The sequence below is a fragment of the Sebastes umbrosus genome, chromosome 12 (genome assembly GCF_015220745.1).
Source record: "Sebastes umbrosus isolate fSebUmb1 chromosome 12, fSebUmb1.pri, whole genome shotgun sequence".
Classification (NCBI taxonomy): domain Eukaryota; kingdom Metazoa; phylum Chordata; class Actinopteri; order Perciformes; family Sebastidae; genus Sebastes; species Sebastes umbrosus.
Window position 1 is genome coordinate 13204991 of NC_051280.1, and position 15739 is coordinate 13220729.

General features: G+C 40.3%; 1 protein-coding gene across 2 annotated transcripts in view; it reads right to left on the reverse strand.

The window, feature by feature from the left end:
* b4galt2 (UDP-Gal:betaGlcNAc beta 1,4- galactosyltransferase, polypeptide 2) overlaps positions 1-15739 on the reverse strand; it is a 196585-nt gene that overhangs the window by 161981 nt on the left and 18865 nt on the right. Inside the window, exon 1 of one of the 2 annotated variants that reach the window (XM_037787276.1) lies at positions 7145-7550. In XM_037787276.1, the coding sequence (XP_037643204.1) occupies positions 7145-7550 (406 nt within the window). Of the gene's footprint in view, positions 1-7144; positions 8208-15739 lie in introns of those variants that run through there. The other variant, XM_037787275.1, reaches the window with a different exon arrangement.

A 15739-nucleotide genomic window follows, 5' to 3' on the forward strand; every position in this document is an offset into this window, starting at 1 on the left:
TCTCACAGGTGTCACATGCTTTGAACAGTGACTGAATGAACAGTCGAGCAGCCGAGATGAGATCTCTAGAGAGAGATCTCCTAACTGGTCTCACGCTGCTTGATGGATGAGCAGCTCAGCGATTGCAGCGGGATCTCAGTATTGAGCCACTGCTTCTTCGCTGTACTTCTCGTACGTCAGGGACAGGCAACGCAGACCCACGAGACAGTGCATGAATTACAACTTCCACCTGTTCTATCATAAAAAGGGGTGTTCGGGCTGCTCTGCTTGACCCGTTGCGTCTAGACGGGAATAAGAAACTCCAAAATTGACTACTTTTCTATAGAAGCACTACGGTACAGCATGCCATGGAGATAATGCAGGTAGAAAGAAATAATAATTCATGTCTTGCCGGATGAGGACAGCTCAGGTACATCCTGCTCTGCGTCTAGTATCTGTGGTTGTGTACGATGTAAGAAGACAGTTAATTGTAATTGGGAAAACCCCTGTAGAGCATCCAATTACAACAAGGCCTGGAAAATAGCTTTTAAACTCCCACTGAGCTGCATGTGTGCCACTGAGCTGCATGTGTGTGTGAGTGCTCAAGCGTCCACACGTCGCGTGTGTAGGAAGAAGTGATTAATAGGATGAATAAATAATAGGGTTTAGGCGTGAGAATAATTCACACGTAAAGACACACAAGGATGTCTGAGCACACACTGGCTATAAGTTGGAAATTGCTTATTAAAAACTCACAGATCAAAACCGAACGCATTAAAGCTCATGTCACCGTCCAATGAAGACTACACCTGCTTTTAATTTAAAGGCTGGTCCCACATCACATAATTCACAGGAAACAGTGGGAAAGGGCTTCCTAAACAGGTCCATGATAATACACAGGGGAGAGAAGGCAGCATAGTAATCAGACAAGTTCATATCAATATGAAGACAGTAATACTCTTCTCTATTTTTGCATTTAAAGGCCCCAAATCAATTAAACAACCTCCTCCAATCTCTTAGAGACTGTTTTTATACAGTTAATTTGCAACAGCAAACATATGCCGGCCAGATTTAATTTTATACATAATGGGGAAAAACTGTTATTTAATATATCTGGTAATTCGCAAAACATCGATAGTTCATATTTAACGGATTCAGTGTTGACAGAGAGCTTCAGTGTTATTATAAGTAAATAAAAAGACCACAAAAAGTTATTATTGGTTTCTTATGCTGTCAATAAGAAAACGCAACAAGGTCGATATTATTCATCATTACATTAATCATTAGTTCTGTATTATTATGAAAGATATATATCATATTTAAATCCCTACATACATTTTTGGCTATGGCCACAAGGGGGTTCAGTGAGCCCTCTGAACCAACACAAACTGTGCCTATATGGCTGGAACCAATTTTGCTTTAAAAAAATCAACTTAAAACTATTGATCAATTATAAAATAATACATTTTCAGTCTATTGACTGATTAATCAACTGCTTTCTAGGAAACAGGGTTGAAATAACCTCAGAAACACAGATGAAAACATGATTGTGTTTGCCGTTTTCAATTTATAGTCCAGATTTTTTTCAATTTTTACTGAGAAAAGACTTTTCAACGACAAAGACGATCATTTCTTTTAACAATATTTCTCAATGTCAAGGTTGTATTTTTTTTTTTTGATGAACAGCTCATTTGCATATCCCACATGCCAACACACACACACACACACACACACACACACACACACACACATGCAGCCAGGATATAAACTGTGGATGCTGGCCACTCATAGAGGGAGCACCTGTCAGCTGGTGTTCTGGGACAGCCAAGGGCTTGTTTGTTTGTTTGTTTCTCTCTCTCTCTCTCTCTCATGTGTGTGTGTGTGTGTGTGTGTGTGTGTGTGTGTGCATCTATCCAAGGTCTCTCTCTTTCTCCCTCAACACCCCCTCACCTCTCCACCTGCCGTTCCTTCCTTCACTCCACCCCGCCTCTCTGTCTGTCTCACTTCATACCAACCATCATACCACCATCCATTAGATCTCTCTCTCTCTCTCTCTCTCTCTCTCTATCTCTCCTTCTCTGCACCTGTGACTGAAAAACAGACTCGCTCAGTCTTTCACTGCCTTCCTGCTCATTACAGCCCCCCAGGCAGCCACTCCATCACACAGAAAAGGCAGAGATAAGCTACAAGAGTACACCTGTGCCTGGTGTGAATGCCAAATCCAGAGTCAGTGACAGCCAATTCCAGGCCAAATAATGGAATCAGCGAACCTCAGCTTCAGACAAATCAACCTGACAGCTTTATCTCCCACTCCCAATTCCAAACGTACTTTACAAACCTCATTATCAAATGAGAAAAGCAATAAGTAAAAAAAAAGAAAAAAAAAAAGAAAAGAAAAATGTTGACACTGCCACAATGGCGCTTACGAGGGATTAAGTTCATTTACAGATGGAACAGGTGGAAGAAAATAAGAAACATGTTTTCATTTCGTCAGCAGAATATACAGCAGAGTGTTACTTGACAAAAGGAAGATAAATCTGTTATATCAACAACTACATGCTGCAATAATAGGCTACATACGAGTAACAAAAATATATTTCAATTAATGATTGGAAGAAAGAAAGAAAGCCTAATAGTGTGAATAGAACTATATATATTATCAAATATATGTATCATGTGTGTCATATCAAATCAGGTTTATTCGCGAGGCCTAAATGGACATTTAGGTCGACAATATCATTGGTTCATGACTCCGTCCAAGCTCTCTAAGAAGACACGAAAAGACAAAACGTAGCACCTGAGCAAAAAAGGACGGTGGGGGTCCAATTAATTTGCTTTTACTTATTAAGCATCAGAGCACACGGAGGTAACAGTGCGAGACAACCAGAGCTGTGCCTGATAATAAGCAACCATCTCTCTCTCACTGTTTATTATGGGGTAAGGCTTTATTATTGACATATAAACTGCAAAAAAGCAATGTAGCATCGGGCTAAGGTGCCAACCATGAGCCACATTGTCCCTTGTTTGTAGTCGACTAGGTATCTTTGTTGCATCTCTTTCCCATCTCTCTCTCTCTTTGTTTCCTGCCATCTCCCTATTGTCAGCTAAAGGCATAAAATGTACCAACAACATTCTTTCTTTCTAAAAAAAGCAACATGGTCAGATGCAAAATGAAATCAAAGGTACACTGCGAGTGTATAGTAAGAATATCCAACCAGGTTTGACATTTTTTAGGAAATACACATTTTCTATCTCAGAGATTTCGGGCAGGAACATCGTCCACGCATGTACGCGAACAGAGACGCTTCGATCGTTGTCACCTGAATAGCGTAAAGCAACACAAGCGCGAACTGCAGTCGGACCAGTTTGACGAAGCTCTAACTGAACATGTATGTATGCGTCAGCATATTTATGACACCTCGTCACCTCTTCATTCAGACACACATCCAATCATCTATGTTTTATTTTTTTCTTCCTTCTATGCTGTAAGTACAGCAGCACACACTCCTCCACAGATGCACGTGTTTACTACCGAGATCGTGGAAACGCTTTGATTAGCTCTATAGAAGATTGACGTTTGTTACCTCTACTGGTTTGCAAGAACGCACATACAACGAGTATGTTTACCGGGGTCGCGCGTTCATGCCAGCGGGGCCAGGGGTTGTCATTTGCATTCGCGTACTTGTATGGATCATGCTTCTGCCCTTAGATGATAAGATTGATATGATACCAGTCTCATGTCTGTACAGTAAATATGAAGCAACAATCAGCAGCTGGTTAACTGAGCTTGGACTGGAAACAGAGGGAAACAACTGGCTCCTGACTACAGCTTCCTATTTAGCAGACAGATAGTGGATAATGGTATTGACCTTCTCATCGAACTCCCAACAAAAAGGTGAGTAAACTGTATTTCCCAAAATGGTAAATTAGTTCTTTAAAGCCGAATAATATAGTTTTTTTTGGGGCCTGATTGGTATCAGGATCAGTTGATCGGGTTATGGCCTCTCTGGCTAATGTGAAACAAAAAACAGCCGGAGTTAGTTCCTCCTGCCTGAGCTCTATTATCTGTGAGTATTCATGACAGAGAGCTGTGGAGTGTGTGTGTGTGTGTGTGTGTGTGCGTGAGTGTGTGTGTGTGTCCACTATGTAATTATAGATTTAGTAAACCCGAGGCTTAGTGTGACTCAATCAACCTCTGATTTGTTGGGTGGATGGATAGTGATGATGATGAGGTGTGTGTGTGTTCATGTGTGTGTGTAGGTGTGTGTGTACCAGTGTGCAGGAGAACTGCACATTCATATTACCTATTGTAATCCCAAAACAGGTAGAACTAGTGTATGTATGTAATGCCACTGCTAGTTAATTAGAAAGCTTTTCGCCGATGAAGGCAATTCTCTGTCTGTATAGTCCAGCGGTGATTTTTTTTATGAATACACAAAGAGGATTATGGGATCTACCTTTCTATCATTTCACTTACAGATTCACAACAGCAGAACACGGTTCCTATTCTTTTTTTTACATTTCTTTCTTAACTTAAATTCTTACTTAGATTAATGTTTGATTCGTTGTCAAGCACTGTCTGGGCTCATGCAGGCAATGCAGACTGTAACAAATTGTGAAACACTGAATAAATAACCCACTACCTCATTTCATTTTTATTTAAAAACACAACATTGTAACTTGCACACTTTGTTAATGTTTATAGTATGTTATTCTACGTTTATAGTTTATGCTAGCTGTAGTAGTCAGGTATATTTATAGTGTACTGTAATATTCTTTATAGCGTGTATTCTATAGATATATTTCTCTAGTGCTGATACAGTATGTATATTTTATTTACTGTTCTGGTGTATTGCCTAACCTGCTGCTGTAACAATAATTACCCAACTTGGGATCAATAAATTACATCTATCTATCTATCTATCTATCTATCTATCTATCTATCTATCTATAACGTTAGAAGAAAAACTGCCAACCACTATGTCACTACAAAAAAACTTAAAACTTGATTCAGGTAGAGAAATGAGATGTGACCTCTGCATTTAACCCATCCTAAGCATTTAGGAGCAGTGGGCTGCTGTGAAGCACCCGGGGAGCAACTTAAGGTTCAGTGTCTCGCTCAAGGACACTTCCACATGCAGACAGTAGGAGCCGGAGATCGCACCGCCAACCTTGTGATTAGAAGACGACCCGTTCTACCCACTGAGCCACAGCCGCCCCAACAAAGTTATTTCAACAAGAAAAAGAAAGCACAAAAGAGCTATTCTTATAGCTCTGGTGTGTACATGTGTTACAGTGTGTGCTTCCGTGTGTGACGGCATGAATCTCTGCTAATAGCCCCACAGTGAGTCTATAAGGTTGAAATACCACAGTGTAAATTGTTGACATTAAATCCATTTTATGTTGCGGGCTGACCCGGAAAAACTAAATTACGGCTACACTTGCTCTCTCGCTAATTGGAATTAGACCGGAGATGCATTTATTTACTGAATATAAAATAGTACGCTCCGGCTTCGAGTTCCGATCAAGGTCTCATCTCCCCCATTCATTACACTAATCAATGATCTGCAAATCCTCCGTTATCGGGCATAAATGTGTGTACAGGCCATAACAACAAACACAACAAGCCGGCTGGATAAACAAATCAAACAAATAGGTCATGAGAAAAGGTGATTAAGCAAGATAGAAAGTGATTAAAATAGAAAAGTCACATTTCAAGCTTACTCATGCAGATCATAAACTTCTATATGACTATATAAGCTACTGTATATTAAGCTATAATAGGAGTTTACAGAATAGAAGCAGGATAACTGTGGTGTTTGTTTAAAATGACACACCCAAACATATTATACTCAAAGCACAAGACAGTCCAACATAGAGCTGGGCTCTTGATTTTTTTCAAGCTTGGGGACAATTAAATTGTTGATTTTTTTTCCAGCAAAATGCAGAAAAACTAAAACATGATTGCAGCATCACGTTTTTTTATGACTTTGTGAGCAACACTGTTAAGCAAGAATGATAAAACGACCTGCAACACTTGCAAGGCTGTCATACGCATTTAAAAAAAACATGTTATCCGATACAGCTGCAGACTGTCTGTGCGTCATGCTTCAAGAAGAGCGCACATATCCACTTTAATGATCAGTTTCACCACAGGTAGAGCAGAGCAGTCTGCAAATGTCTGCTTCACATCTGCTCGTGCCACTTTTTATTTCGACAAGACACCGGCCTGTTATCTGCAGACTGCTGGCTAGATAGCGTAACATGCCAGAGACAGACTGGATATTGCACACATTGCTCCATCAACTCCTCACATAACCAGAGCGGAGGCCTCGTCAACAAACACAACACGAGAGCGCAGACCAGTTTGCAGTCTTTGCGTCTGTCACTTGTGTGGACGCGACGGTTTAAATTTACCACGAGATATAGCCAGAGCAGGAAATTAGCCACGCCTGAAATCGGGAGACACCTGGAGTCACAACAGTGTAACCAGAGACAGTTCAGAAAGGAGACGGTGCTCTGAGAGTCAGTTTCCTGTATCTGTGTCACGAGGGTTTCACCACTGCCCCGCCTCTTTAGGAGACTAGCGGCATGTCCTGGGACTATTAACTCCAATAGGAGAAGTGAACGTGAACACAGATTATGATGGATTCTTTCCCCCCATAGTCACCAAAGTAAATATATTGGATCCATTTTTCACGAGTCATATATCTTCCGAATATCCTGACACTAAAATGGCATTATTCAGACGGACAAATCAGGAGAAAATTAACTTAGCACTGTTCAAATATAACCCAGTGTGCTTTGAGCCATTCACACGACGTTCACAACTCTTCCAATTGAGGAGAGGGGATGGGGGAGAGAGGCGAACACGCCATGACCACATCCACTTAAGAGACAGGAAGTATATACCATTTCAAACCATTGGCGGAGCTTGTTACAGTGCATCTTTGGTATGACTATTCACATCCCAGTTTATGGGACTGTTGTGACTCAAGACAGCTAATGTAGCCAGCTATCATCTACTGAAAATAACCCTTTTGTGTTGTAATAACTCAGTTTTCAGGATGAACACATTTGACACATTGTACAAAAATAAAAAAATAGAATCAATTTGATATATGACTCATTCTTAATAGCAATGGAAAGTGACATTATTACTCACCGAGGCCGGGCGGGATCTCAGGGCACGGTGGCAGCGGTTTGGGGGACGGCGTCTGATTGGTCTCCGGCTGCGCACTCGGCACCAGCTGCTCCCCCGTGGCCAGGTAGCTGGCTAATGTCGCGTTGGGCCTAGAGAGGTTGTAGTAGTAAAAATGGTGTCCGCTCCCTGCCGCTCCGCTGGCGTTATTCCTGGATCCGTTGCGGCCGTTGTTGAAGCGGCTGAAGAGGTCGAAGCGCTGCGAGTAGACGTCGAAGTACAGGATCATCATGATGAGGAAGTGGAGCAGGCAGAGCAGCAGGACGCCTTTACAGATGCGCTCCAGAGTCCGGCCCAACATCAGCCGGGTCATGGCCGAGGACGATGACCGCCAGCCTCGACAACGCTGGCGCGGTGCGGCTACAGACATGCGTTCATCTTGATGGCTGCTATTAAGATCTCTGATAAGGACATGTGGTTAGCTGATACCCGACTATCTGACTGCTGCAGGGGTCATGGGGTCATTAATGAGGAGAGGGAGGCTACACAGTCAGCTGTACCTAAAGTCGGAGTTGCCAGCTTGTTTCTGGTGCGTCCCCAGATTCCCTGCATGACAAAAGTACTAAACTGTTTTAATCAGCTTCAATCCCTGAGTGAGATGATCCAGGAACTTATTCACTAACGCACTTAACTGTAGATATAGCAAATAAGCACTGGTGATAAATTCAGTTTAATCTAAGACATAAGGCCCCGATTTCAGGTAAATCTTTGCTGAAATGGGCATGTGATCTTATGTTGGGCTAGTCACTATCCCAGTGTCAAGTTGCTGCTATGGCCATGTGGTATCCCAATGTTAAAAGCCAGTCCAATTAGTCCAACGACTAAGGCTTAAAACCTCCAATTGATGAGTGATGGAGCGCAAGTGGAAGCTGCCGACAAACATTCATCGATGTAAAAAAGAGGGTCTGAAGTCGAGATGTCCTCTTATGGCATCAGGTCAGTCAGACTCGCAGAGTTTGTTGGTTGTTGATCTCCAAAGTACTTCCCTCTTTTCTGGAAAGTTTGAAACCAGGAAAGTTTCAGGCACCTGAAGGAAAATAAAAGGCATGGGAAAAAATTAATTAGGATGAAGCCATTAAATTACATTAAATACAATTTAATTACACTACTTTATCAAATGTTTAAGTAAAAGCATGGCTGAGTGATGTTAATGTTTTGACTGCTTACTTAAACCAATGCAGGTGAAGTGCCATTAATTATAGCTGCACATTCTCATTGAATACAGTGACTTTGCTGTATGGAATCAAATTGAACATCGTTGATCTTCCTCTGGCATTTTAAGAGTATTCAGTGACCTTGTTCGTATTCGATAAACGCCTGGTTGAAGAGCAGTGAAATAAATTTAGAAGTTCACTCTCACACACATGAGAATTTGACAGAAACAGAACCAAGGACAAAAGCATCTACAGATGCAGACAAACAAAAAGCTCTGACTGGGGCTGTTGACATGCCAAGTCAATTTTCCAGTCAAGTGGTTTAAAAAGCATTTATGATGGAATGAGACGGCAAGAGGGAATACACAATGCAGTGAACATATGAGCAAAGGAGAGAAACGGCAGACACTTAAAGCTCTCCCACAGGCGATGCTTATTGTGGCTTTATGGCTTTTCCAATCACTGAGATAAAATAAGAAGATGGGGTTGAAGTAGACGATAAAAACACTGACCGACACCAGACTTTCTCATGAAAAACCAACAGAGTCAGAGAGAAAGAACGAGAGGGAGTGATCAATGTTGAAATGCTAATTCTGGTAATTGGAAAAGGATGTTTATCCAATGCACATGTCAGCTCAGAAATGGTACTTAACATCACAGATATCCCCTTGGAAAACCCCTCAAATTAGGAAAATGTAAGATATTTGAAAAATATCTTGTATGTCTGGAAATTGGCTTTTCCATCAGCCAGGAGGAGACATACGCTTATACTGTCTTTAACAAATTACTTTTAATGATTCATTCTATTTCTGGTCTATTCTGTTCACACATATCCGATACTTTGACCTGTAATCAGTTACATAAACTTAGTTTAAGACGAGTCTTGGCCTTAGATGGTCTTAGATTGTCAGGTTAGACTAGTCTATTTCAACTGTTTATCTATTACTTTTTTGGATTCTTGTATCATATCTTGAATTGTTTCTGAACATCTTTAATGGTTCTTGTGACCATTGGATTTATGCTGTTTACCTTTTCTGTTATTTTCTCCTATACTTGGTGTGGTGTCGCTGTTACATTAGCCATTTTTTCTCTTCTGTGACTGTTAAGTGACTTATTTCACCCATAATGCATTTGGGGGACAGGCTATCTAATGGTGCCTTCAAATGGGGTCGCGTTTACCATGTTCACAAGAAGAGTCCATATAAACGCCCCCATCTTGTTGTATTCAAGACATCACAAATGGAAGGTTTCTGAAAGCTCCAAGTTCACGAGTTGTTACGTGTTTGTTGACGTTGTCAGATATGCCGGAGGTCATGGAAGTTAATTTTTCGGTACATAATAAGTTAATATATTGTAATTTTAGACGTATATTTTCGTAATGTGAATATTGCCGTTGCTTAGCAGCAGTGTTCTACTACAACTTAACCACTTGAACACCAAGTATATCGTGTACACGACTTCCCATGTTGTACACACAAGCTCACGAGTTTTCATTTGAAGGCATCAGAAGTTAGTCACTCATAGGGAAGCTTTATGCAACATGTACATTTAGGTGTCTATAGCAAGTCTGACTTAAAGTTATATTTAAGACTAGGTCTATTTTTATGCAACTGGCTCCTGGCCTGAATGTTAAATACTCAAATCAAACCTCAAACCTCTTTGAAAGATTGTAACACCAAGTATTTTATACTGTCAACTACCAAAAGCTGGGATTAAATGTCTGATTCATAGCTCCCTTTGCTTATTCTATGATCAGATAGCTTCTGACTTACATTCAAATCTAAAATCTAACTTCAGGAAGGTGCAGACTAGTGTGAGCTTGAATCCAAGTCCATCAAAACTGACAAACGCGGCCGGTCTGGCTATGTAAAGAAAGCACAGAGAGACAAACACAGAGGGAGAGTGACTTCATTCTCTGCTCTGGTAGATGTTATTCCTCTATATCTTTACATAGCTAATTTGCTGCTATATTAATGCTCTGAATATCCTATAGAGAACCTTTAAAGTATACGATATAACATGGTACCATCAAGTTGGTATCTGTACCAAAATTCTATATTGTATAAAAAAAAAAAAATTCTAATTATGCCAAGCTCAGCTCTTAAACTGTCCAAAAACATCTAAACCCAATGAGGTAAAATGCAGCATAAATTAAGATCTGTGTTTGACTGGTTACTGTGGGTGAGTTTCTATGTCGCTAGTTGAGGCAGGTTGGGGCAAAATGCAGCAAATTGAAACATATGTTTAGTGACTGAGCTGATGGCTGCTGCCTGTCCTGAAATTTGGCTGCTTCTTGCTGTCTGTCTTTTGTCTGTGGGCAGCAAAGTTGAGACTGCCAAGACTGAGTGTGTGTGTGTGTGTGTGTGTGTGTGTGTTTCTGTGTGTGAATCTTGCTAGTTAATGAGATGGATTTCTGCTGACCGGGACGCCGCACACCAGTCGCACTATAATGCTTGTGCAGGTCAGGATTTATTTCCCAGCCGTGCTGCTCTTCAGTGACTAAACAGGCTGGCATGTAATGCATCAGGAGGGAATTCATGACATGTAGTGAGGCAGGAGGACAGATAATCAGTCAGACAGACAGAAGAGTCTTGCCCCATTTTCTGCTTCAGCTACAGAGCTCAGGGGCAAGCGGGTTGCCCTCGGTGTCCAACAGGTGGTGAACCATGTGATAGTACAGCGGGGCTCTGCTGAAAATCAGCAGCAGAGAAACAGAAGAAAAAAAAAAGATGTATACAGGATTGAGATCCTATTTTGCCGCGGATGACCAGCCGCACAGGACTTATCAGAGATCAATGTAGATACAACACACATCGGGACTAAATCCATCTGCACCTCGGCTTCTTTATTTGCTGACATTTCACTCAACTGACTTTTCTCAAGGCAACAAGTTCTATCTTGGGATTTGATTTTTTTTTTTTTTTTGTCTTGAAAAAGGTCAGCAGACCGAAACAAAAGACAATAAAAGGTTGCAGAGGAAATCTCTCACTTGCTCCTGTCTGCCTTTATTCCCTATCTCAATGGGACATCTCACTGGGATTGTATACAAGGCGCTGCCGAGTGTTTTCATTTTCAACTCAAAATATAAATGTCACCAACAAAGTCAGGGACGAGTCTATGAAGTATTTGAAGCTTGTAAATCATGGAGAGAGAGAAGAAAAGACAGAGATGGCCACAGCGACAGAGAGAAATAGACCCATTATGTCACCAGCTTATTCAAGGATGCCTGTAACTCCCTTTTTAACAACAGCAATAAATTTGATGATAGTCCCCGTCATATCATGTCCACCAAGGAACCCACATAGAAATGCTATGAAAATATGTGAAATGGAATACAACTGACCTTTTCTGTCTCTATTAAGTTTCAAGGCTGTTTCTAAATGAGTAGAAGAAAGACTGTACAGTCCAGAGGACAACCAAAGAAGGAAAGGGTAACAGGAAATCAAAGAGATGGTAAACAACAATGATGATGGAGCGGTAGAAGAATGGGGCTAAAATGTAAAGGTACACTTTAAACCAATAAAGGACACAATACTTTGTCACACCTCCTAGTTTCATCCCAGTTAAACCAGAGGTCCCAATGTGGCCGATCTTTGTAATTTGAAAGGATTTCACTGTTCCCCCTACCACAGAGAGCAATGGGCTCTCTAATCTGCAGCAAGTGCAGCCTCCGTCACGGAGGTTAACAACCGTGCTAACTCATTGTTCAATGGGTTGTAAATTAATTATAATACTGCAATGGAGAGAATGTGAAAGAGGATGTAGTCACAGCGAGCTAGTGGGATCATGAGGTAATGGGTTACACCTCACCAAGGTGAGCATTCATCACCAATTTAAAAAAAGATATTACAAATTAATTAATCAAACTTGAATTAAAATGTAATGTAGAACTTCAAAACTTTAAAGCAAAAAATAATAATTAAAGGAATAGTTTGATATTTTGGGGGATCAATGATTTGCGAGAAGATTGATACCACTTTAACATCTGTGTGGTAAATATGGAGCTGAAGACAGGAAACAGCTAGCCCGGTTCTGTCCAAAGGTTAAAACAAATCCACCTACCAGCAGAAGCTCACTAATTAAAGAAGACCTATTATGCTCATTTTCAGGGTCATACTTGTATTTTGGTTCATACTAGAACATGTTTACATAGGGTTAAAAAAACGCTTGCTGTAACACCTAATTTCACCCTCTGTTGTGATTGGTCAACCAAACCAAACTCTTCGGACTCTGCTCCAGCTCCGCTCTAACCAGCTTTGTTTGAGGGCGTGTCAAACTAGCCACTAGGCAGCTATTATGCAAATGTGTTACTTGGTGACATCACCACATTAAGGAAGAAAAGGCGGGACTTCAATCAAGGCGTTTCAGGCAGTTCAGGAGCAGTGTTTCTGTGGGGGAGAGTAACTCCCTTTGGCGTGGACTTTGGGCTTTGTAACTTTGCAGACCTTTTACATGCACAAAAAGATGATATAACACACTAAAGGAAAGGGGAAACGCACATGATCCTCTTTAACACATTATTGTCTGTTTAATCCGTATAATAACTGAAGCATAAAAACGTAAATTTTCTGTTTAACCAGGGCGTTAACTAATAGAGTAATAGTGAGAGGTATGATGTTATAATGGTCACGTTGTACACCTGTATGAATATGATTGGATGTAACTAGTCAGCTGGTTGTCAAACAGCCAGTGATTGCGGAGCATGAATGAATCAGCTAATCAGCTAATGAGAAAGCAACATCAGTGCTCTGCCTGAACTAACACAGTGTGTCATTAGTGCTGAAACCGTCAGTGAATTAACTGATTGGCTGATAGACAACATACAAATCAAATTTGGAGTTATTTATGCAGTAAAAACATTTGCTGGTTGCAGCTTCTCAATTATGAGGACCTGCTGCTTTTATCTGTTTGGTATCGCTGCAATTTGTAATTTAATTTGCAATTAAATAAAGAATTTTAATAAATAACTTTGGGCTCTAGTAACTTGTGTTGGTATTTGTTAAACTTGTAACCTTGATTCTCACTTCACCCACACAATGCTCGGCATTTGATCTTTCTGAAAGAAATGCAGCGTGCTTACTCGCTGATGTTGACTATGTTAAATGTGACAGCTTTCTTTACAAAGTCTACAGAACATCTCGAGTTAGGAGGATGATGTTTTGGCAAGTTTTCACATAAGAGCTGTGTACAAAATAAAAGAGTAGAGTGTTTCAAGCACCCCTTCAACCAGAATTTAAGATGTTGATTCACTAAAGCTTTTAATAGAATATTAACAGACGGGATCAACTGACCTCAGAAAGAGAGGAAAAAGACTGACAGGGAAAACATCAAACTTAACAGACTGTCATTTCTATTTCATTTTTGCCAGTATCTTTCAATGTTAATGCCACGTTCTTGTTTTCATGTGTTGCTGTGATCATCGTACTCCTCAGTTCCTACTACAAGCCAAATGAGCTCTTTGAACTCATATTTTAAATATGGACTGCTGCCCTTATGAAACATTTTCAAATACTCTACAAATGCTGCCTTCTGGCTTTCCATGTGTGCAGTGCTATATTCATCACAACATAAAAACATCCATGCAAGCACACAGTCAGAGGGGAAATGTTGTGATGCATCTGTCAGTGAGACATGATGCAAACATTTTGATAATTTTTTGTTCCCTGTTTCACCCACCGACACTTTGTTTTTGCACTTTTGGATTTATATTTTGAAATGTGCCGTCAGGGGAAAGTTTTAACACCTTTTCAGGTTTGTTGCCTTCAGCGGTGACAGGATGTACTGGGATTGTACATTTCCAAAAATGTTCTCTTTGCACTGTACTGTATTTGTCATCAGAAAATAAACAGAATGTTCAGTAAGCGCCAGTCAGCGGAGGGAAATACTGTAGCTATTGGGGCACAACAGGGCATTCGGACAGCAGACAATATGTTTCACTTGACGTACACGCGACAAACTACGGATTCTATCACCGCAGCATTCGTGCAACTTGCCAATCGGTGGGTTGAAATGTTATTTTTATGGTTAAGAAAATCAAGTGTGCATAAATATGGCATTGAAAACTAATATTTTAGATCTCTTAAAGCCAGAGGCCAAAGAACTGAGCTTTGAATGTTTGAAAAACTAATATAAAAAGTAGGGTTGTCAAAGTTAATGCGATAAGAACGCGTTAACGCAAATTTGTTTTAACACCACTAATTTCTTTAACGTATTAATGTAATCGATATTCCGAAGGATGCAGCAGACTCAGTTTTAAAGCTAGAGTGAAGATACTGGTATCATGTGAAACTAGAAAAAACTAAGAAATCCATTGGTAACCATGTCTTACCTCATCAGAAAGGAGACTAATCTATGCTCTAAACTATAAAAACTTTGACAAGGAAAACTGGCATGGGCATTTTCAGAGGGGTCCCTTTACCTCTGACCTCAAGATATGTGAATGAAAATGGGTTCTATGGGTACCCACGAGTCTCCCCTTTACAGACATGCCCACTTTATGATAATCACATGCAGTTTTGGGCAAGTCATAGTCAAGTCAGCACACTGACACACTGACAGCTGTTGTTGCCTGTTGGGCTGCAGTTTGCTATGTTATGATTTGAGCATATTTTTTTATGCTAAATGCAGTACCTGTGAGGGTTTCTGGACAATATCTGTCATTGTTCTGTGTTGTTAATTGATTTCCAATAATAAATATAGACATACATTTGCATAAAGCAGCATATTTGCCCACTCCCATGTTGATAAGAGTATTAAATACTTGACAAATACTTGGCAATTAATCGCGATTAACTATGGACAATCATGCGATTAAATATTTGAATCAATTGAAATAAAAAGGTCAAATCTAAATGTTGCCTCTTCTTTGTATGATGAAATGTTTGTTACTAAAAATGCACAACATTTAGTATAGGTTATTGGCATGCAAATTAGCTTCCCTTCTCATTCTGATAACTCTTACTTTAAGAATAAAAAATGCCCTTTGGGATGTTAAACTTGTATTTATTTATTTATTTTGCCAAGTTCATCCTTCAAGGTGCAGCCCTGAAATTTACATTTTAATAACACTGCAGGGCTTAGTTGTAGTACTGTGGTTTCAGGCTGTGCTTTGTACACAATTACAGATGTGACTCTCACAGACCTCAATAACACCATACAGTAGATGGATTCCCGACCTAAGTGGAATTTGATGTCATTTTAGCATTGAAACGCTACACAAGAACACGGATGTTAAGATTAACTAGACGGATATAACACATGTACACGATTCAGCGACAGTGTGTGGATGTTCAAACCAATCTGTCACAAAGTGCAGTCAGTCAAATCAAGGCGTTAAGTGGCAGTATATAGGTTGAAACACTTCTACGTTCACATGCACATTTGCGGGCTTTAAAGGAACTCTTTA